This window comes from Telopea speciosissima, chromosome 5, assembly GCF_018873765.1.
Source record: "Telopea speciosissima isolate NSW1024214 ecotype Mountain lineage chromosome 5, Tspe_v1, whole genome shotgun sequence".
NCBI lineage: Eukaryota > Viridiplantae > Streptophyta > Magnoliopsida > Proteales > Proteaceae > Telopea > Telopea speciosissima.
In genome coordinates, this window is record NC_057920.1 from 28,586,903 (window position 1) to 28,603,416 (window position 16,514).

The window sequence follows — 16,514 nt, forward strand, 5'->3', positions numbered from 1 at the left end:
GACAATATGATCAAAGTGGTAAGAATCTGGACCAATGATTGTTGATTCCGATCCGATTCATGATTTTTGAAACCATGCCTAGAGCGTTTCCATCTTAATGTTGTCAAAGAGTTTAATAATGAAAATAGATGGCAAGTCCCTGATCGAATTGATCGGGTCATGTAGGAACAAGGTTCAAGTCTATAGTAGCTTAGTCAATCTGTTAGGATGTCTCAAATACATACATCATTACACTTCCATATGACACCTATTGTAATCTACACTCTATAGTGCATAAAGGCAGCACGTGTATCATTTTCCCAAAAATAAAATAAGGGGAAGTGTTTCCTATAAGGGAGTATGCCTCTGCGCACGGGACCAATGGGATTATGTATGGACGAATCATGAGACGACAATTGCCCCTTTCATGGAGTGGGACGGTCATTGTGCCCCTCTATGTCTAGGCACAGTGCGCAACAACCCCCAAGGAGTTTGACACCGTTTGATAACCTTTTTACTGTTTTTGTGTTGAGAAACAACAAAAACAATTTTTTTTTTGTTTTTGCCTTGGAAACAATCTTTATAGCATTTGATAAACCTATTCTAAAAACATTTCTTAAACACAATTGGAACACCAATGATGTTTGATAAAATCCGTTTTCAAAAACAGGTTCTTATACTGTTACCAATAATTACAGAATTGTCCTATTATTATGTAAATCAAAATCATATGTTTACCATTACAATCAATATTTTCAAACTTTAATAATGCATTTGTCTTCATGAATATACTTTAGCTAATAAAAATTAATAATGACATTAAAAGTTTTACAACTCAATAAAAGAAATTGCAAAACAACATATCCAAATATGCCCAGATGTGGTTTTAATTTCCTCCTTTTCTTAAATCAAACTTCTTAATAACTTCAACGATATCTCTAAATATCTTTAATCTTTCCTTTGAATCTTGAATTGCTTTATTTAACATTCTTTTCTTTTCCTCCTCGCCTTGGATTGCTCTTTGTATATATCCCTTGACATAATCAGATGAAAACAAAGTTAAAGGCAAAGTAACAGACGTGGAGTGTCCTGCAAAATCAATTGTAAGTGGGTTAGGTTTGGTATAAGAGCAACTGATTTCATCATCTACACATCTGAAGAATCTACAACCACGGTTTTCAACTTGTATTCCAAATACATAAGCTTATTAAGAGACCATTATAGTTAAGAAGTAAAATTTTAGTTTTTTTTATAACTTTCATAACAATGCACAAGTTGGTAGTGATACCCTGGTTGATTGTGGGCAGCACCGGAATCGTTGGTCTTGGTTTACTTCGGTTTTGCTACTTTACATTGTTCTAGTCCCACATTCACATAATTTCAACTCGTCCGCCTACATAAAAAAAGAATTATGGTTTGAACATTTGAAGTAATCTTTACTGCTATTTGGACCTTTCATTGTTGTATCTTTAGTACACAACGTTCTGCAAATTTCGCATCTAGCAACAGTAACCACAGTCTCATTGGAAGCCATCTGTTCAAAGATAAAAATAAATAAATAAATAAATAAATACTATAATGGATATGAAAGATACATCACTATGCCAATATTTAAGTTTAAACACAACCATAATGTAGACTTTGCAAGAATTAACATAATCCAACAACGGGAATTAAGTCAAATTCAATTCAAAAAAATCAAATCAAACATATTATAGGTCTATTAAATTGGCCATTATAATGAAACTAAGTTAAAAACAGAATTAAAAGATTAGACACACTATACTGGCCTCTTTTGGATATCCTGGGATAGACCTTCAGATCTGCATCACCATGACCATTTAGCATTTTAAGAGGATATCTAAATGAAGAATTTAAAAAAAATAAAATTAGTGACTCTACCCTTAAGTTTTGTCAAGGGAACATTAAGTTGAGTAGAGTTGATTCTAAATGGTAGTTCACCAACAAAAACGGAAATATGTTAGCACATAATAGGTGATAAGAAGAAGAAGAATAAGAAAGAGAGAAGGGAAGAAGGTAGAGCAGAAATGTCGTTGCATAACCGTGATCTGAAAACCAATGGAGTTTTGGAAGCTCATAAAAAATTAATACTGATATTGTTACTGGATTTACATTGCATCCATAACTAAAAAAGAGTAACAACCAGAATCTACTAAAAAAACCAAGAAATCTCACACATAAAACCCTAAAATCACACACGCAGAACCCTAAAATCATTTCCCAAACTCAAGCACTAAACAAAGACATTAAGAATAGATGAAATTTGTGAGATTTGTGAAATCTAGGGTTTAACGATGAGAGAAAAACGAAGGGGAAAATGGGTTTTTTGTATAGATTTCGAGCCAATAATGGCAACAAAAACTCACAAGCTTCTTCTCATTGTTGAACCCTAAAAATTTCGCACGAAGCTTCCTCCCAAACTTCTATGGTCTTCCGTTGAAGAAGAACAGACCAGCTTAGAGAGAGAGAGAGAGAGAGAGAGAGAGAGAGAGAGAGAGAGAGAGAGAGAGAGAGAGATTGGGCGAGTGATATGGGTGGAAGGGTACTTGGACGATGAACACACAGCGATGAGAGAGCTTGCTAGTTCTCTGTGAAGCTCTTGAAGACGATGAGAATAGAGTGGTGGTTCTCGACTTTGGACCCCTTTCTTGGAAATTATCAGGCATAGTTTCTTTGATTTTGTTTCAAGCAACAGAAAAACACCTCAGACTTGTCAAAAAAGTTCTATGACCCATAAATTCTAATTTCAATTTCAAAAAACATTAGAAACAGTGCCTGCTTGATAAACTTACGGGTGTTTCTACTCTAATTATATGCTGAGAAACAGCATAACAGTTTTTTCATTTTCTGTGCTGAGAAACCGTTTTTGACCCGCTTGGTATACCTGTTCTGAAAACGTTTCCAGAAGACAATTGGAACACCATTGGTGCTTGATAAAATCTGTTTCTGGGAACATGTAATGTAACCAATTTTAATAATATTTGTCTTGAATAATGTACTTTAGATAATAAAGATTAAAATAAACATTATAATTAAAAGTTTTACGGTCCAATAAAAGTTTACAACAAAGTAAGATGCCAAATATGCTCAAATGGGGTTCTAATTTCCTCCTTTGTTTAAATCAAGCTTCTGAACAGCATCAAGGATATCTCTAAATATCCTTGACCTTTCCTCTGTGTCTTGATTCACCAGCTCATGCTTCGATACTAGAAAATCTAATTCAGGATATATTTTTTTGCTAGGAAATGGGGCTATTATTTCATGGAGGAGTGCAAAGCAATCACTGATTGCAACCTCCACTATGCCAGCTATGATGCCATGACATAGACTATTTTGTTAAGAAATTTCATTTTAGGACTTCACAAGTGGTAGATAGCATCTCAAAACCACTAAAATTTATTATGATACTTCTGCTACGGTTCACTTTCAAAGAACAATAAAACTACAATTAAATCTAAAAATATTAGGATCATGTATATCACTATTTGGAAGAAACTGGAAAAGCAATATATATATCCATAGTACACATCAACTAAATTCATGCTCAATAAATATATCCATAGTGCACATCCATACTAAATTGGATTAGATACAAGTAGAATTCAAGGTTTAGATATCAATACAAGTTCATCTATCCATACAATTTATTATGACATAAAGACTTGAAAAAAGAAATTGGATTATCTATATTACCACCATGGTTGGGTCCTCTATTTTGGCAGGTTTAAAGAAACAGCAAATGAAAGTTGCTCATGGGCACCCTTTCCCAAGCTCTTAATGTCCTTGGATTTTCATGACAAAGATCCCTAGAGGTCAACTCTCCAGTTGGGGCTTAAAGCCACATTAAAAAATGAAACAACAATGAGAACATTGCAAAATCAAAGGTTGTTTGATCAAATCCTTCACATCCTACAGCCTAAGGGGATCTTAAAGGCCCATAGAAGGCTACTTATAACAACATTTTATTTACAGAAAAAGACTTGGAAGTCTTCGTGTCCTTGAAATAATTTGCACAGGTCAGTACCAAGTAAAATCTCCAGGTCAGTACCAAGCAAAATCTCCAGTAGACCATACCTTGAATGATCACCACTCAGAATCTGCCCACTGTGAAGCTGCAGCCTCTCCAACACCAACAATAGTACCACTGTACCTGTATAATTATAAAAGCAAGCAAGCTTGTCAGTATATATCTTCCAGAACTTCCAAGGCATATCAAAATAATTAGCCAATCGCACAATATACCTTCTTTCAGGAGCTTCCTCACCCTCAAATCTCATTTTAAACCTCATCCCAACAGATAACTTGTGATTCTGTGCTTCAAGGTACTTGTTAACACTAATGATAAACTCAGAGCGACTAGTCCTGAAGTTAAATAGGGCAGAATCAGCAAATGCTTATTTTTTTGCCAATTAACAACAGTAACTAGAAATTAGGACGATTAAACTACTGGTTGGAAACCCAAAAGGACCTAATACAACTTGATGGCAGTTTGCTAGTTTCACATTCCCCCAACTATCAATAATCACAAATCTGGGCAAGTCATAGACTAAGAAATTTGTTATTTTAATTAGTATGTCATCAAGAAAGCCTTGGAGAAATCGAGAAATTAGGGCGGCCCACTAATTCAAAAAATTGTATCTTAATTAACATATTATAAACAGAAAATCTCATGAAAGGACCAGACTATTTCAGAAAAACTGTGATCAGAAAAATGAAATTTTCAACAAAATATAGGTTTCTAATGAGAAACTGAAGGCTCGTTATTATAATATGGGGTTATCAACAAGAAATAAAGTTTCTCCTGAGGAATTGAAGGCTTGTCATCAAGACAAAGCCAGTTATGTCATAATACAAGACATTCAAGAGCCAACTAAACTTCTTCAAAATCAGGGAGTTTCTTACTGACTCATGACTCATGAGACTCGAAATCAGTACTTAAAATCCAACTTCTCAGTTACTACAAGTTTCTGAACATCAATGAGGAAAGAAAATGAGAATAACGGAAAGAAATGGACAAAAGAAATAAAAATCATAATAACTATAAAGACATACAACTTTGATGAATACAGGAAAGAGGTTAACGAGAAGAGCTATCAAACCTTGGTTTATAGAAAACAGAGAAGAGGGTTCCAGTTGCTATGGCATCAAGCACCCCGAGATGCATGCTGTGACTGGAAATAACTGATGATGGCATATTATTCAGCTGCCTCATGAGTCTCCTTACTCCAACACACAGCTCTCCATTTTCACCTCTGTTAAATGTTAAAATGCAGCAGTTATGTCAAATAAACATAAACAAACTAAAAGTGCTCAATCAAATACTTGATGCAAGACGCAACATACCTAAGGAATATAAATGCATCGCCAGCTACCAGTCCCTTGGAACTGACAAAGACACTCCACCCAGTTGTGAGTAAGTGACGCCGAGGTTGCCCTGAGAGCAATTGCCTTTATACATCATAACCAGATCTTCAATGAAAAAGTTCCTCAGTCAAAAGAAACGGAGGTCCAAAAATACAAATCTAACACAGATCATACGATTTTAGGTAACAGTAACTAAAAATCCCTAAAATCCATACCTAAGAAGCGATTTTGCGCAAGAAATCCCTAAAATCCTTCAAATCAATACCTAAAAATCGATTTTGCACAAGAAATCCCTAAAATCCTTAAAATCCATACCTAAAAATCGATTTAGGGTATGAGTTACAGAGACTGCGAAAGAGAGAGAGAGAGAGAGAGTTGCAGAGCCTGCGAGAGAGGAAGCGAGAGAGAGAGGGAGAGAGAGGAAGCGAGGGATTGCTGTTCTTACCTTGATATCTCAGGAGTTGCAGGTAGGGGTCTCCTCCTCTGCTATTGCTCTTCCCCTTCTCTTCCCCTTCGGTCACAAGTGCTTTCTCAAAACGAACAAATGACAACATTTTATCGAGAACAATTTGTCAAGTTTGTGTTGAGAAATGAGAAACGATAGGCAAAACCTTTTCAAGGAGTTATTCATCTAAAAACATATTCTATAGAACATTATTTATGAAATACTTTTTAAGTGTTTTTCTATTTTTTAAAATAAAAAAACACCAGAAACTGTTTCTAATAAGATTATCAAACGAACACAAAATAGATTTATCAAACATTTTCTAAGGTTTTTTTTCCGTTTTTTAGAACAGAAAAACGGAAAAACATGTTTCTTAGAGCGTTATCGAACGGTGCCTTCTTTTTCCCATAAAATATTACTTCGGAAACTTCTTGAGAACGAACACATTTTCCCCAAAACTCCAGGCGCTGGGCTCGAGTTCGAGGGAAGCCAACTTCCTGCACTAACGACCATCTCTGGCCACTGTCAAGGTTGGTTCTGACCTTCTCTTTCTCTCTCTCTCCCCCTGTTTTTGCTTTCCCTGAATCCGACGGCTTTTTACTGTAACAACGTCTGATCGGAAGAAGACGAAGTCCAAAGCAAAGATGTAAAAGAAGTTCTAATTCCTTACTCTTCGTTTTGTTTTGGATCATTTGATTCAGACCCATGAGTTATGGATTTTCATTCTTTTATGGTGTTCTCATGCTTTGTCTGTGAGGTTCATTTCGTATTAATGAGGAATTTTTAGCAAATACTGATGTTTGTATTTCCCCCCTTATAATTCGCTACATCTTAAATTCATGGAGAAGGGAGAATGGAAGTATTTGTTCATCCATTGCAACCTTTTCCTTTTTCGTTCTGAAACGACCTCATATAGAACGTTCAGTATAACTAAGAACCTGTGCCATATCCTAAGTTCTCTGGCGTCGGTTGCCCCCCTCGCTCTCTCTCTCGCCATTTATGGTCTGCAAACCCTACAGACGGGCTGGGTTTCTATGGCCTTTTCTGTAAATTCTTGATTTTTTTCGTAACTGTGAGAGCTTCTCCCCCCCCCCCCCCCTTTTGTCCTGTTTTTGAGCTTGCTGATAGGAGAGAGGCATGTGTGTCTGTCTTTTTTATCACTATAAATGTTTCCCCGCCTTTCTCCGGCGAGCAAGGATTGGTGTTGTTGTAGGGAATAGATGTCTTCATCCACTTGGGCGTTTCGTTGTTCACTCCTAAAAGGATGGTATTTTGGACTTTTTCTGATGGGTTTAAGAGATCCAAGTTAGCTTCTTGGCTCACTAGTTTTCCTCATTAACTAATTTTAATCACCTCTGCTCTTATAATATCTGCAACGTGGTTGAATTCATTAACCCAAGGACTACTGTACTTGCTAGTTGCTATCATGTTGCAGAAACTTAAGTGAATTTTGTCCTTCTCGATAAGCTGATCTATGCAACATGTTCCAGATAATGATTTAATTTCCAATATTTGTGCAAGGGCTAAACTTTTCAGGACAGGGCCCAAATATATGGCATGTGGCAGATCGGATGGGGGCCAAATATGGACGGCGGATCCCAATCAGAGTTGGCTTAAGCATAATTGTCATGGAGACAAGGCGACTCAAGGCAATGGCTAGCTGCCTAGGCGTCGTTCAGGCACCCTAGGCGTGTATGTTAGTTACATTAGTTAAGATACATAATGCACATGATTTTTGCTGGAGAAAGGAGGAAGAAGAAGAAGGAGAAGAACAAATTAAAAAAAGAAACAGAAATATGAAGAAAGGCGAAAAAAGAAGCAGCAGCAGAAACAGAAATTGAAGAAGAAATAGTACCAACAAAAAAAAAAAAAAAAAAAACAGAAATATAAGAAGTCAGAAGCAGCAAAGAAAGGAGAAGAAAAAGATAAAAAGAGAAGAAGAAGAAGAAAGAAAATTCTAGCCATCAGGGTCAAATACCGTGCTTTCCATCAAAATCCAGGATTTTCAGCATTAGAATCTGAACCAAACATGACCCGTATACGTATACCCCAATTCCAAGCATATTTGCTCCCTTCTTTGGTAGCCTGCTAGGGTTTTGCTCAAGTTCCCAAAAAGTGCAGTTATGGCAAGTTCTCTCTCCCTCTCATCTTCATTTAATTGATGGCGTCTGTTACCATCTTTTTGCAGATTTCTTCTGTTATGTTCATAGTGGTAGGTGTTAGGCTTGATTTATTTTTGAGTGAAGATAGCCCTGGTAGGGAATTGTGCTTTGACTATGGAACCTGTTTCTTCTTCTTCCTCCATTTTCCCCTCTTATTGGGAAGGGGAGAGGGTCTGTTTAAATATGGATTCTTCAATTGACCAAAATCTTATACATTAGCAAAAGCTGTCTTTTTTTTTGACTTCGGTTTCAATTGCAATTTACTTTCACTAAAATACATGAGAAAACATTTATGCAGAGAAGGAAACCAATCAAAGCTACCTACTCTTAGCCAGTTTCTTGGTTCAATTTGATGTCATTATAAGGGAACGATGTTAGATGGAAAATGTATATGGTAATAAGTGCTATTTTACAGCTTATATATAGAACTTCAAATTTTGATCCTGTATTGATGGAAGATGGAAGTTGTTAACTTTGGTTTCTCTATGCCAGTGGTTGGGTTGTTAGGAGGAAGATGGCACTTACTATTCTCTTTAAATTTGTTTATACGTGAGTGCAGGCAGATCATGATGCACTGAACACAAGAGTTTATGGTTGCGGCTACAAACTCCAATTTTTATTTCAGAATTCATCTCCCAATCATGGTAAAGTTCATAGTTCTACGTTCATATATACTGGTGTATCTTTCAGGTTGGCATGCCTTGGGCCGCTACTCTATGAATAATTCCTTCCTTCTGGGAAGGGCATTGTGTTTGAAGTTGTTTCTGCTACCCTTTCTTAGATTTCCTGCACACTTATTTTGATGCATACAAGAGTGGAACTAGGTTCTGTTTTACGACTTGCTATACAATCTTGTTGTAAGTTCTGTAGATGCTTGTGGATTAAATTTTTGAAAATTTTCTTTGGATGGAGGATGATGCAGTATCACTTGGCTGGTTGGACTGACATGATAGGATTTGGAGACCCAAACCCAAACAGAACCGGTCCAATGGTTTTTGGTCCAACAAGGGTTGGAATTAGTTTATTTACTTCAGCCTTTTATTTTGAGTTGAGTACGTAGGAGTTTGAGTTTGAGTTTCATATTGCAAGTTTTCATTTCAGTTTCATAGTCTAACTAGAGTCGCGTTGTTTTCCCTTTATATACTTGCATGTAACCCAACAATATGCACAGTGAATTGAATAGAAGTTTGAGTTTTACTCTTTGAGACTATGTGATTGTGTGATCTCTTTCCCCTTCCGCTGCAACCATTCCCTTCTTCCCTATCGGCCGTCCACCAGTGGAAGAATTAAATTGAGACTCCTTCTGTTATCTGACAATTCGACATGCACCTGACATGCACCCTTTGTTTTGTTTACTATGCCTTTCTGTTAGTTCCATTCAACTCATGGCTTTAATAAGTTATTTACTTTATGTGTTTATAGTAACATGTGTTTTAGGAAAGTTGATTAATTGATTCGACATCCTGAATGCCATTTTCTCTAATCAATGAATGTTTAATATACAAAATTAAAAGCAATTTGGTAACATTTTGGAGTCCACAAGATGAGCTTATTTACCCTAGGATAAAGTGGTGGAGCTTAAAAGGAGATACTTTGAAATCATTTACTAATGAAGTGGTCAAACAAGGAAAATGGGACTTTGAGGGAGACACTAATAGCATTTGGAATGAGATGACTACTTGTCTTAAGAAGGTTGCTAAAGATGCCTTAGGCGAATCGAAAAGAAAACGTCATTCCTCTATAGAGACTTGGTGGTGGGATGATGACATTCAAAAATCTATTAAGACTAAGAAAGCTAGTTTTAAGACATGGAAAAGGACTAAGGATGTAGAGGATAAAAAATAACCCCGAGGGGGTTGCTCAGTTGGCAAAGACCAACACCTCACAAGTAAGAGATCATGAGTTCAACTCTCCTTTGTGCCTAACTATCCAAAAAAAAAAAAAAAAGGATGTAGAGGATCTACAAAGGTATAAATTTGCCTGAAATGAAGCTAAAAAGATTATGGCAAAAGCAAGGGCGAAGAAATATGAAGATCGTTATAACAATTTGAGCACAAAGGAAGAGGAAAAAGCAATTTATAAGATAGCTAAAGTGGGGGAAAGGAAGAGTAGAGATCTCGACCATGTTAAATGTATTGAGTGTGAAGATGGTAAAGTAGTAATGAGGGATGGGGACATTAAGAAGAGATGGGAAGGTTTTTTCTGCAGTCTACTAAATGAAGATGCTTCGAGTAATAGTGTTTTGGAAGACTGCATTATCCATCAAGACACCACATATCATAGATATATACGAAGAAGTAGGATGTCTGAAGTAAAAGAAGCTTAAAGAGGATGAAAGTAGACAAGGCACAAGGCCCAGATGAGACCCCAATAAAAGTGTGGAAGAGTTTAGGAATCTGTGGTTTATCTTGGCTAACCAAACTATTTAGTAAGATTATGAGCACAAGGAAAATGCCAGATGAATGGAGGAGAAGCATCGTGGTTCCGATTTACAAAAATAAAGGTGACATTCAGAGTTGCAATAACTAGAGGCATAAAACTAATCAGTCATACTGTGAGATTATGGGAGAGGGTTATTGAAACCCACTTGAGACAAGAAACTATCATTACGGAGAACCAATTTGGTTTTATGACAGGAAGATCCACGCCATAAGCTATTTTCTAATTAGGAGACTTTTGAAAGATTTAGAGATTGCAAGAAGGATCTCCATATGGTCTTTATTGACCTAGAAAAAACTTATGATAGTCTCTAGAGAATTAATCTGACAAGTACTAGAGAAGAGAAGTGTTTCAAGCAAATATGTGGACATAATTAAAGATATGTATGACGATGCGGTGACAAGTGTAAGAACTGTGGGGGACTAAAGTAGTGAATTCCCAATTACAATTGGGTTACATCAAGGATTATCTTTAAGCCCTTATTTATCTGTGCTTATCATGAATGATTTAATCAGAGACATTCAAGATGAGGTTCCTTGGTGTATGCTTTTTGCTGATGATATTGTTTTGGTGGATGAGACAAAAGCATGGTTTAACGCCAAATTAAAGTTATGGAGATCAACGTTGGAATCAAAAGGTTTTAAGATAAGTAGAACGAAGACGGAGTATATGATGTGTAGCTTTGGTTACCCTAAGACGGATAAAGGTGGTGAAAATTGATGAGAGGGAAATTCCGCAAAGTGATTATTTTAGGGTATCTTGACTCAATCATAAATAAAGAAGGTGATATAAAGGATGATGTTTCACATGGACTTAAAATAGGATGGATGAAGTGGAGATGCGTTTGGAATGTTGTGTGAGTGGCGCATTCCTTTAAAACTTGAAGGAAAAATTTATAGGACAGTCATACGACCAGCTATGATCTATGGTGTAGAATGTTGGGCAATTAAGAAACATCATATAGATAAACTCAATGTAGTGGAGATGAGGATGTTGAAATGGATAGGTGGAAAACTAGGTTTGATAAAGTAAGGAATGATCATATTAGAGCTGGTTTGGGAGTAGCTCCGATACATGATAAGCTACGAGAAAGTCGTTTAAGGTGGCATGGCCATGTTCAACGGAGACCTTTGGATGCTCCAGTATGGAGGAGTGATTTGATTCAGATTGAAAGAAGTAAAAGAGCCAGGGGCAGACCTAAAATGGCCTTAGGAGAAGTGGTGAGGAAATACATGCTTAGTCCTTGTATCAAGTAAGACCTCAAATAGAGCTGATTGGAGGGCAAGGATCCATGTAGCCGACCCCATTTAGTTGGGACAAGGCTGAGTTGTTGTTTGTTTGTCTGTTTAAGGAACCTTTATGTAATAAGATCAGATAATGGTGACCACCTGATTTGTTTGACTTTTTTAACTCGGGGATCATTGAGGTTGCTTTAGTGAAGATGACATGGTTCACCTCGTAGCTGGATCATATCTCTATGACATGAGTTCCATTCCGATCAGCATCTTATGGGCCCTTTGCTCTTATTTTTTGAAATTCAAATTAATGGATTACTAATTAGACAATTTGGATTATGTGGTAAATTTCAGATACATGTATTATTTTAGGAATTTCATTTCTTATTTTCCTTCTTTGCTTTGGCTCTTTTGAGAACCAAAACCAAGTCTCTAAATTTATTTTTTGTTATATTGTGCTACAATTAGCAAGAAGTTGAGCATTATCAATGTCTCCCTAACTATTCCGAACCATGATCAACTAACTGGTCATGAAATTCGTTCCATTATTCTTTGGTCTTCCTACTAGACACATCTAATCATTATTTTTTATTTGATAGGCAAACACCTAATCATTTTCCTAAAGGATATTATGATGCCATTTCAGTTGGACTTGACAACTGACTTCTACATCCAGTGAAGTGTTAGCATTTGTAATTATGTCTGGAAATCTGAAAACCTTACTTTCATGGTGTTACAATGGGTACGGGTTGTGGTAAAATTCAACCCAACCAGTCTAATCACCTGTACTTCTTTTACATTATGTGCTAGTTTGGTCAACTTACCGATGCAGTTGCATTATACACTATTCCAATATTGAGGCCTTTGCGCAAGCTTGGGAGGCCCACAAGGTGCTGGTGGCAGATCAATGGACTGAAATTGACCTTTGGGTAGTTATATTTGTAAGTAAATACAACACCTGTAAGCTACATCGGTAAGAGAAAGGAAGAAGAAGAGAGAGAGAGTGTTGGAACCCGACCTTCTAAGACTCTAAGTCCAATTACACCCAAGTTTAATTACAATAGAAGTAAATAACTAGAAGAAAAGAGATAAAACTGAAATAATAAACTAATTACAACTCAACATGATCCCACGGTGCACTATCCTACGCTATACTTTTACACTCCCTCTCAAGCTGGAGTATATAAATCTCCTATACCCAACTTGGAACAACCACTAGAAAATGCAGGCCTGAACAACACCTTAGTGAACATATCATCGAGTTGATCGCTTGAGTTGACAAACGGAGTAGAATTCAACTTTTGCATAACCGCAACAACAACAACCCAGCCTTATCCCAACTAAATGTGGTCAGCTATATAGATCATTGCGAAGAAAAAAAATTAATAATAAAAGTAAAAAAAAATAAACATAACAATAACAACTACAAATCAGTCTTATACAAACTGTGCAACTTTTGCATAACAGCATTCTGCACAAAATGACACTCAACCTCAATATGCTTAGTCTTCTCATGGAAAAGCTGATTACTTGCAATTTTAATCGGAGCTTGATTATCACAATACATCTTCATTGGTTTCGCAATAGAAAACCCCAACTCTGGAATGAGAAATTTCAGTCACATCATTTCAGTTGCTATACGTGCTGCCATAGAGCTTTATATTCAGACTTTGCACTTGACCGAGCCACTGTAGTCTGCTTCTTGCTCCTCTAGGTAACACGATTTCCACTAACAATCCTACATTACTTAGTAGTAGATCTACAGTCACCATCAACAGTAGCCACCAGCCCAGTTAGCATCAGAGTAACCCATAATATTAGTATGACCATGACACCGATAAATAAGATCCTTCTCATGAGCACGTTTAAGAAATGCGACAAGTAGCATCCCAGTGGGCTTGTTTAAGAGTTTCCATAAACTGACTAATAACACCCACAACAAAGGAAATATCAGGTCGAGTCAAGGTATTAAATTTCGCGATATATCGGTATCTCGGGCCTACCGAGATATCCAAAATATCCGAAATATGACGAAATTTCACCGAAATATTACATTTTTTCTGCAATATTTCGGGAGTCCATCTCGGTGGGATTTTAGCCATATATAGGCCTGATACTTCATGGACACCCTTATTTAAGCTAAATAAACACATTTAAACCTTCATATTGCAAAAAAATGAACTCAAAGTGGTGTTTTGGGCTTGCACCCTTGATTGACAGTATACAGTTGCCGACCCTAATGTATATAAATACTTAAATACACATTGATTAGGCAGTTAAAGACATAAAAGAAATTTAAACAAACTAATTAAAACTCATAAGACATAATTCATAAATCATATTCTCATAAACTCCATAATAGTCAATGACTCAATAGCTCAATAGTCAATACTTTAATAGGCAATACACAAAGTCACAACTCACAACTCACAACTCACAACTCACAAGTTCACAAATCAATGAAATCACAACTTACAACTTACAACTTACAAGAGACAAAACTCATAAGTCACAAGTCACAACTCACAAGTGCTAATAATAGTTGTTGTGCCTTCCTGGGTCAACCCCACTTATGGCCCGCTGGAGTCGACGTCCATTGCTCTCTGTTTGAAGGACATATGTGGACCATGGTATAGTTTCGGAGAAGAAACGAGTGTAGCTGGCCAAAAACAGCTTCTGCCCAGCTCTCGGTCGATATTTCGACTGTTAGCTAGCGAAATATGGTATTTATAACCATGGTTTAATGAGTCATGTGAGGTCTTTTGTATCATTTCAGTGATATTTCGGTGTATCGCCGAAATGTCCCGAAATGTTACGAAATTTCGTCGAAATTTTGTCTTTTTTGGTTTCGCCTTCACATCTCGTCTCGGCCCTACCAAAATTACCGAAATCTCGCGATATATCGCGAAATTTTGTACCATGGGTCGAGTGACAATTAGATAAATAAGTTTTCCAACAAGTTACCTGTACTGATGTTTATCCGCAAATTCTGTCATCACATGCTCCAAGTTTTAGATGAGGATCTATAGACTAAGATCCACATACTAAGATCCCAACATCCCTGTTTCAGATAGAAGAGCAAGTACATACTTCCTCTGAGACAGATTAACACCTTTTGTACTACGAACAACTTCAATACCCAAGAAATATCTGAGCATTGAAAGTCTTTCATTGCAAAAAATCCTTGACATCTTCAATCTTAGAAGCATCGGTTACCAAAAATAATAATGTCATCCACATATACAACCAGAATGACCTTGGACTCGAGTCGACAAACAAATACAGAATGGTCAGAGAAGCATTGTGTGAAGCCATAACCACCAATAACCTTGCTGAATTTGTCAAACCAAGCACGAGGGGACATTTGGAACCCATAAATGGCCTTGTGAAGGCGGCAAACCTTTGATGCATTCTCCCATTGAGCCACTTACCCAGGAGGTTTATGCAGACGGAATATGAGAACTGAAGTAAGAGGGTTGAAAAATAGAATTAAAGAGGGGGGAAAGGTAACCACAAATGATAGAGAAAGATGAAAGGTCAGAATGTCAGATGAAGTTACAGGTTTAATGGATGATGGTGTAGGTTCAAGAGAAGAAGAAGAAGAAGGTAGGTTGAAAGTTAAAGAAGATAAGAGGAAGAAGATATGGGAGAATGAGAGGTTAGGAGAGAGAAACTTGAGAGAGGGAAGGAAGGAAGAAAGACTCCACGTACAAGGGGGTTGCTCACACAACTATTCTTGAAAAATTCCAAAGGAATCACTTCAATTTCTAATTCAATGATAACTCAAATTCATGCCTTACATCATTGGGTTACATGGTATTTAAAGAAGAAAATGACTCTTGGACTTTAACAAGAAACATTAATGACTAACACACTATTCTAAACTAAGTACTCACCTAGAAACTAACTCCAAGAAAAATTCTTAGCACACAACTATTGGACTCCCTAGACTAATAACTCACCTAGAAATTAATACCAACAAAGTATTAAAGATTTAGACTTTAATTCTTAAACTCCTAGTCTAGGAATTTAAAAAGTTACATTAATACACCTAGGAATACAAAAAGACAAAAGAAGAAAAAGGGAAAGACTATCTAATTTATTATTCTAGAGAATTTTAAGGGCCATGTGGGGCCCACTTCAGTCCATCACGCAGGGGAGTGAACCTGGCCAGCATAGAGGCCACACAAGGAGGCTGACTGGTTCTCGACTAGCCGTGCAGGGGGCTGGGCTGGGGCTCTCCTGGCTTGCCCACGGTTTCCAGTCTTGGGCCATAACTCCCCTGCATCAAGGTTGCTCCATATACACCTCTTCTTCAAGATCACCATAAAGAAAAGCATTCTTGATATCAAGTTGAAACAAAGGCTAGTCAAGATAACACTAACGATATAAGGACATAAAAAGAGTTAAGATGAGCCACTAGAGAAAAGGTCTCAAAATAATCTGCTCTATAAGTCTGAGTGTACCTTTCTGCAATCAAGTGAGCTTTAGATCGATATACAAAACCATTTGAAAGATACTTGATATTTACACCGAATGGTGTTGCATAAGCTCCTTTCTTGAGGGCAAGTTAGTAAGGGACCATGTCTGACGATCCAATAAGGCATCCATCTCGACATCCATAGTATGCTTCCGACCAGAATGGGACAATCCATACTGATACTTAGTAGGAACAATCTCAATGAATAAACAAAGTAAAGTTGTGAAGTGAAGATGGAAGATGGGAAACATTAACAAATTGAGAAATAGGATAAAGTGATAAACAATATTAGAATTCTGAGTACAAAAACGACTACCTTTACAAAAGGTGACTTGAAGGTCAGTGGAGGAAGAATCCACAGGCAAAGGTGCTAATGAACTAGAGGGCGG

The 16,514-nt window shown here is 36.9% G+C and overlaps 2 protein-coding genes across 2 annotated transcripts in view; one reads left to right on the plus strand and one right to left on the minus strand.

Moving 5' to 3' along the window:
• Positions 1–4,074: 4,074 nt before the first annotated feature.
• LOC122662369 (auxin response factor 7-like) lies at positions 4,075–5,477 on the minus strand. Its single transcript, XM_043857984.1, has 4 exons — positions 5,344–5,477; positions 5,100–5,252; positions 4,243–4,362; positions 4,075–4,150 (listed from the first exon to the last, which is right to left on the minus strand). The coding sequence occupies exons 2-4, from the start codon at positions 5,210–5,212 to the stop codon at positions 4,084–4,086; spliced, it is 300 nt and encodes a 99-aa protein (XP_043713919.1). The 5' UTR covers positions 5,213–5,252; positions 5,344–5,477; the 3' UTR covers positions 4,075–4,083.
• A 2,815-nt stretch (positions 5,478–8,292) lies between these two features.
• The window catches only part of LOC122663439 (probable RNA-binding protein 18), a 31,114-nt gene continuing 22,892 nt past the window's right edge, over positions 8,293–16,514 (plus strand). Inside the window, exon 1 of the mRNA XM_043859153.1 lies at positions 8,293–8,615. Coding sequence (XP_043715088.1) covers positions 8,562–8,615 — 54 coding nt within the window. The 5' untranslated portion in view covers positions 8,293–8,561. The remainder of the gene's footprint in view (positions 8,616–16,514) is intronic.

Coding starts and splice junctions, on each gene's coding strand:
- LOC122662369 (XM_043857984.1), bottom strand. CDS start 5,212: ATGAGGCAGCTGAATAATATGCCATCATCAGTTATTTCCAGTCACAGC. Junction 4,363..5,099: donor TCTGTTTTCTATAAACCAAG/GTTTGATAGCTC, acceptor ATTTAACTTCAG/GACTAGTCGCTCTGAGTTTA. Junction 4,151..4,242: donor GAGGAAGCTCCTGAAAGAAG/GTATATTGTGCG, acceptor ATAATTATACAG/GTACAGTGGTACTATTGTTG.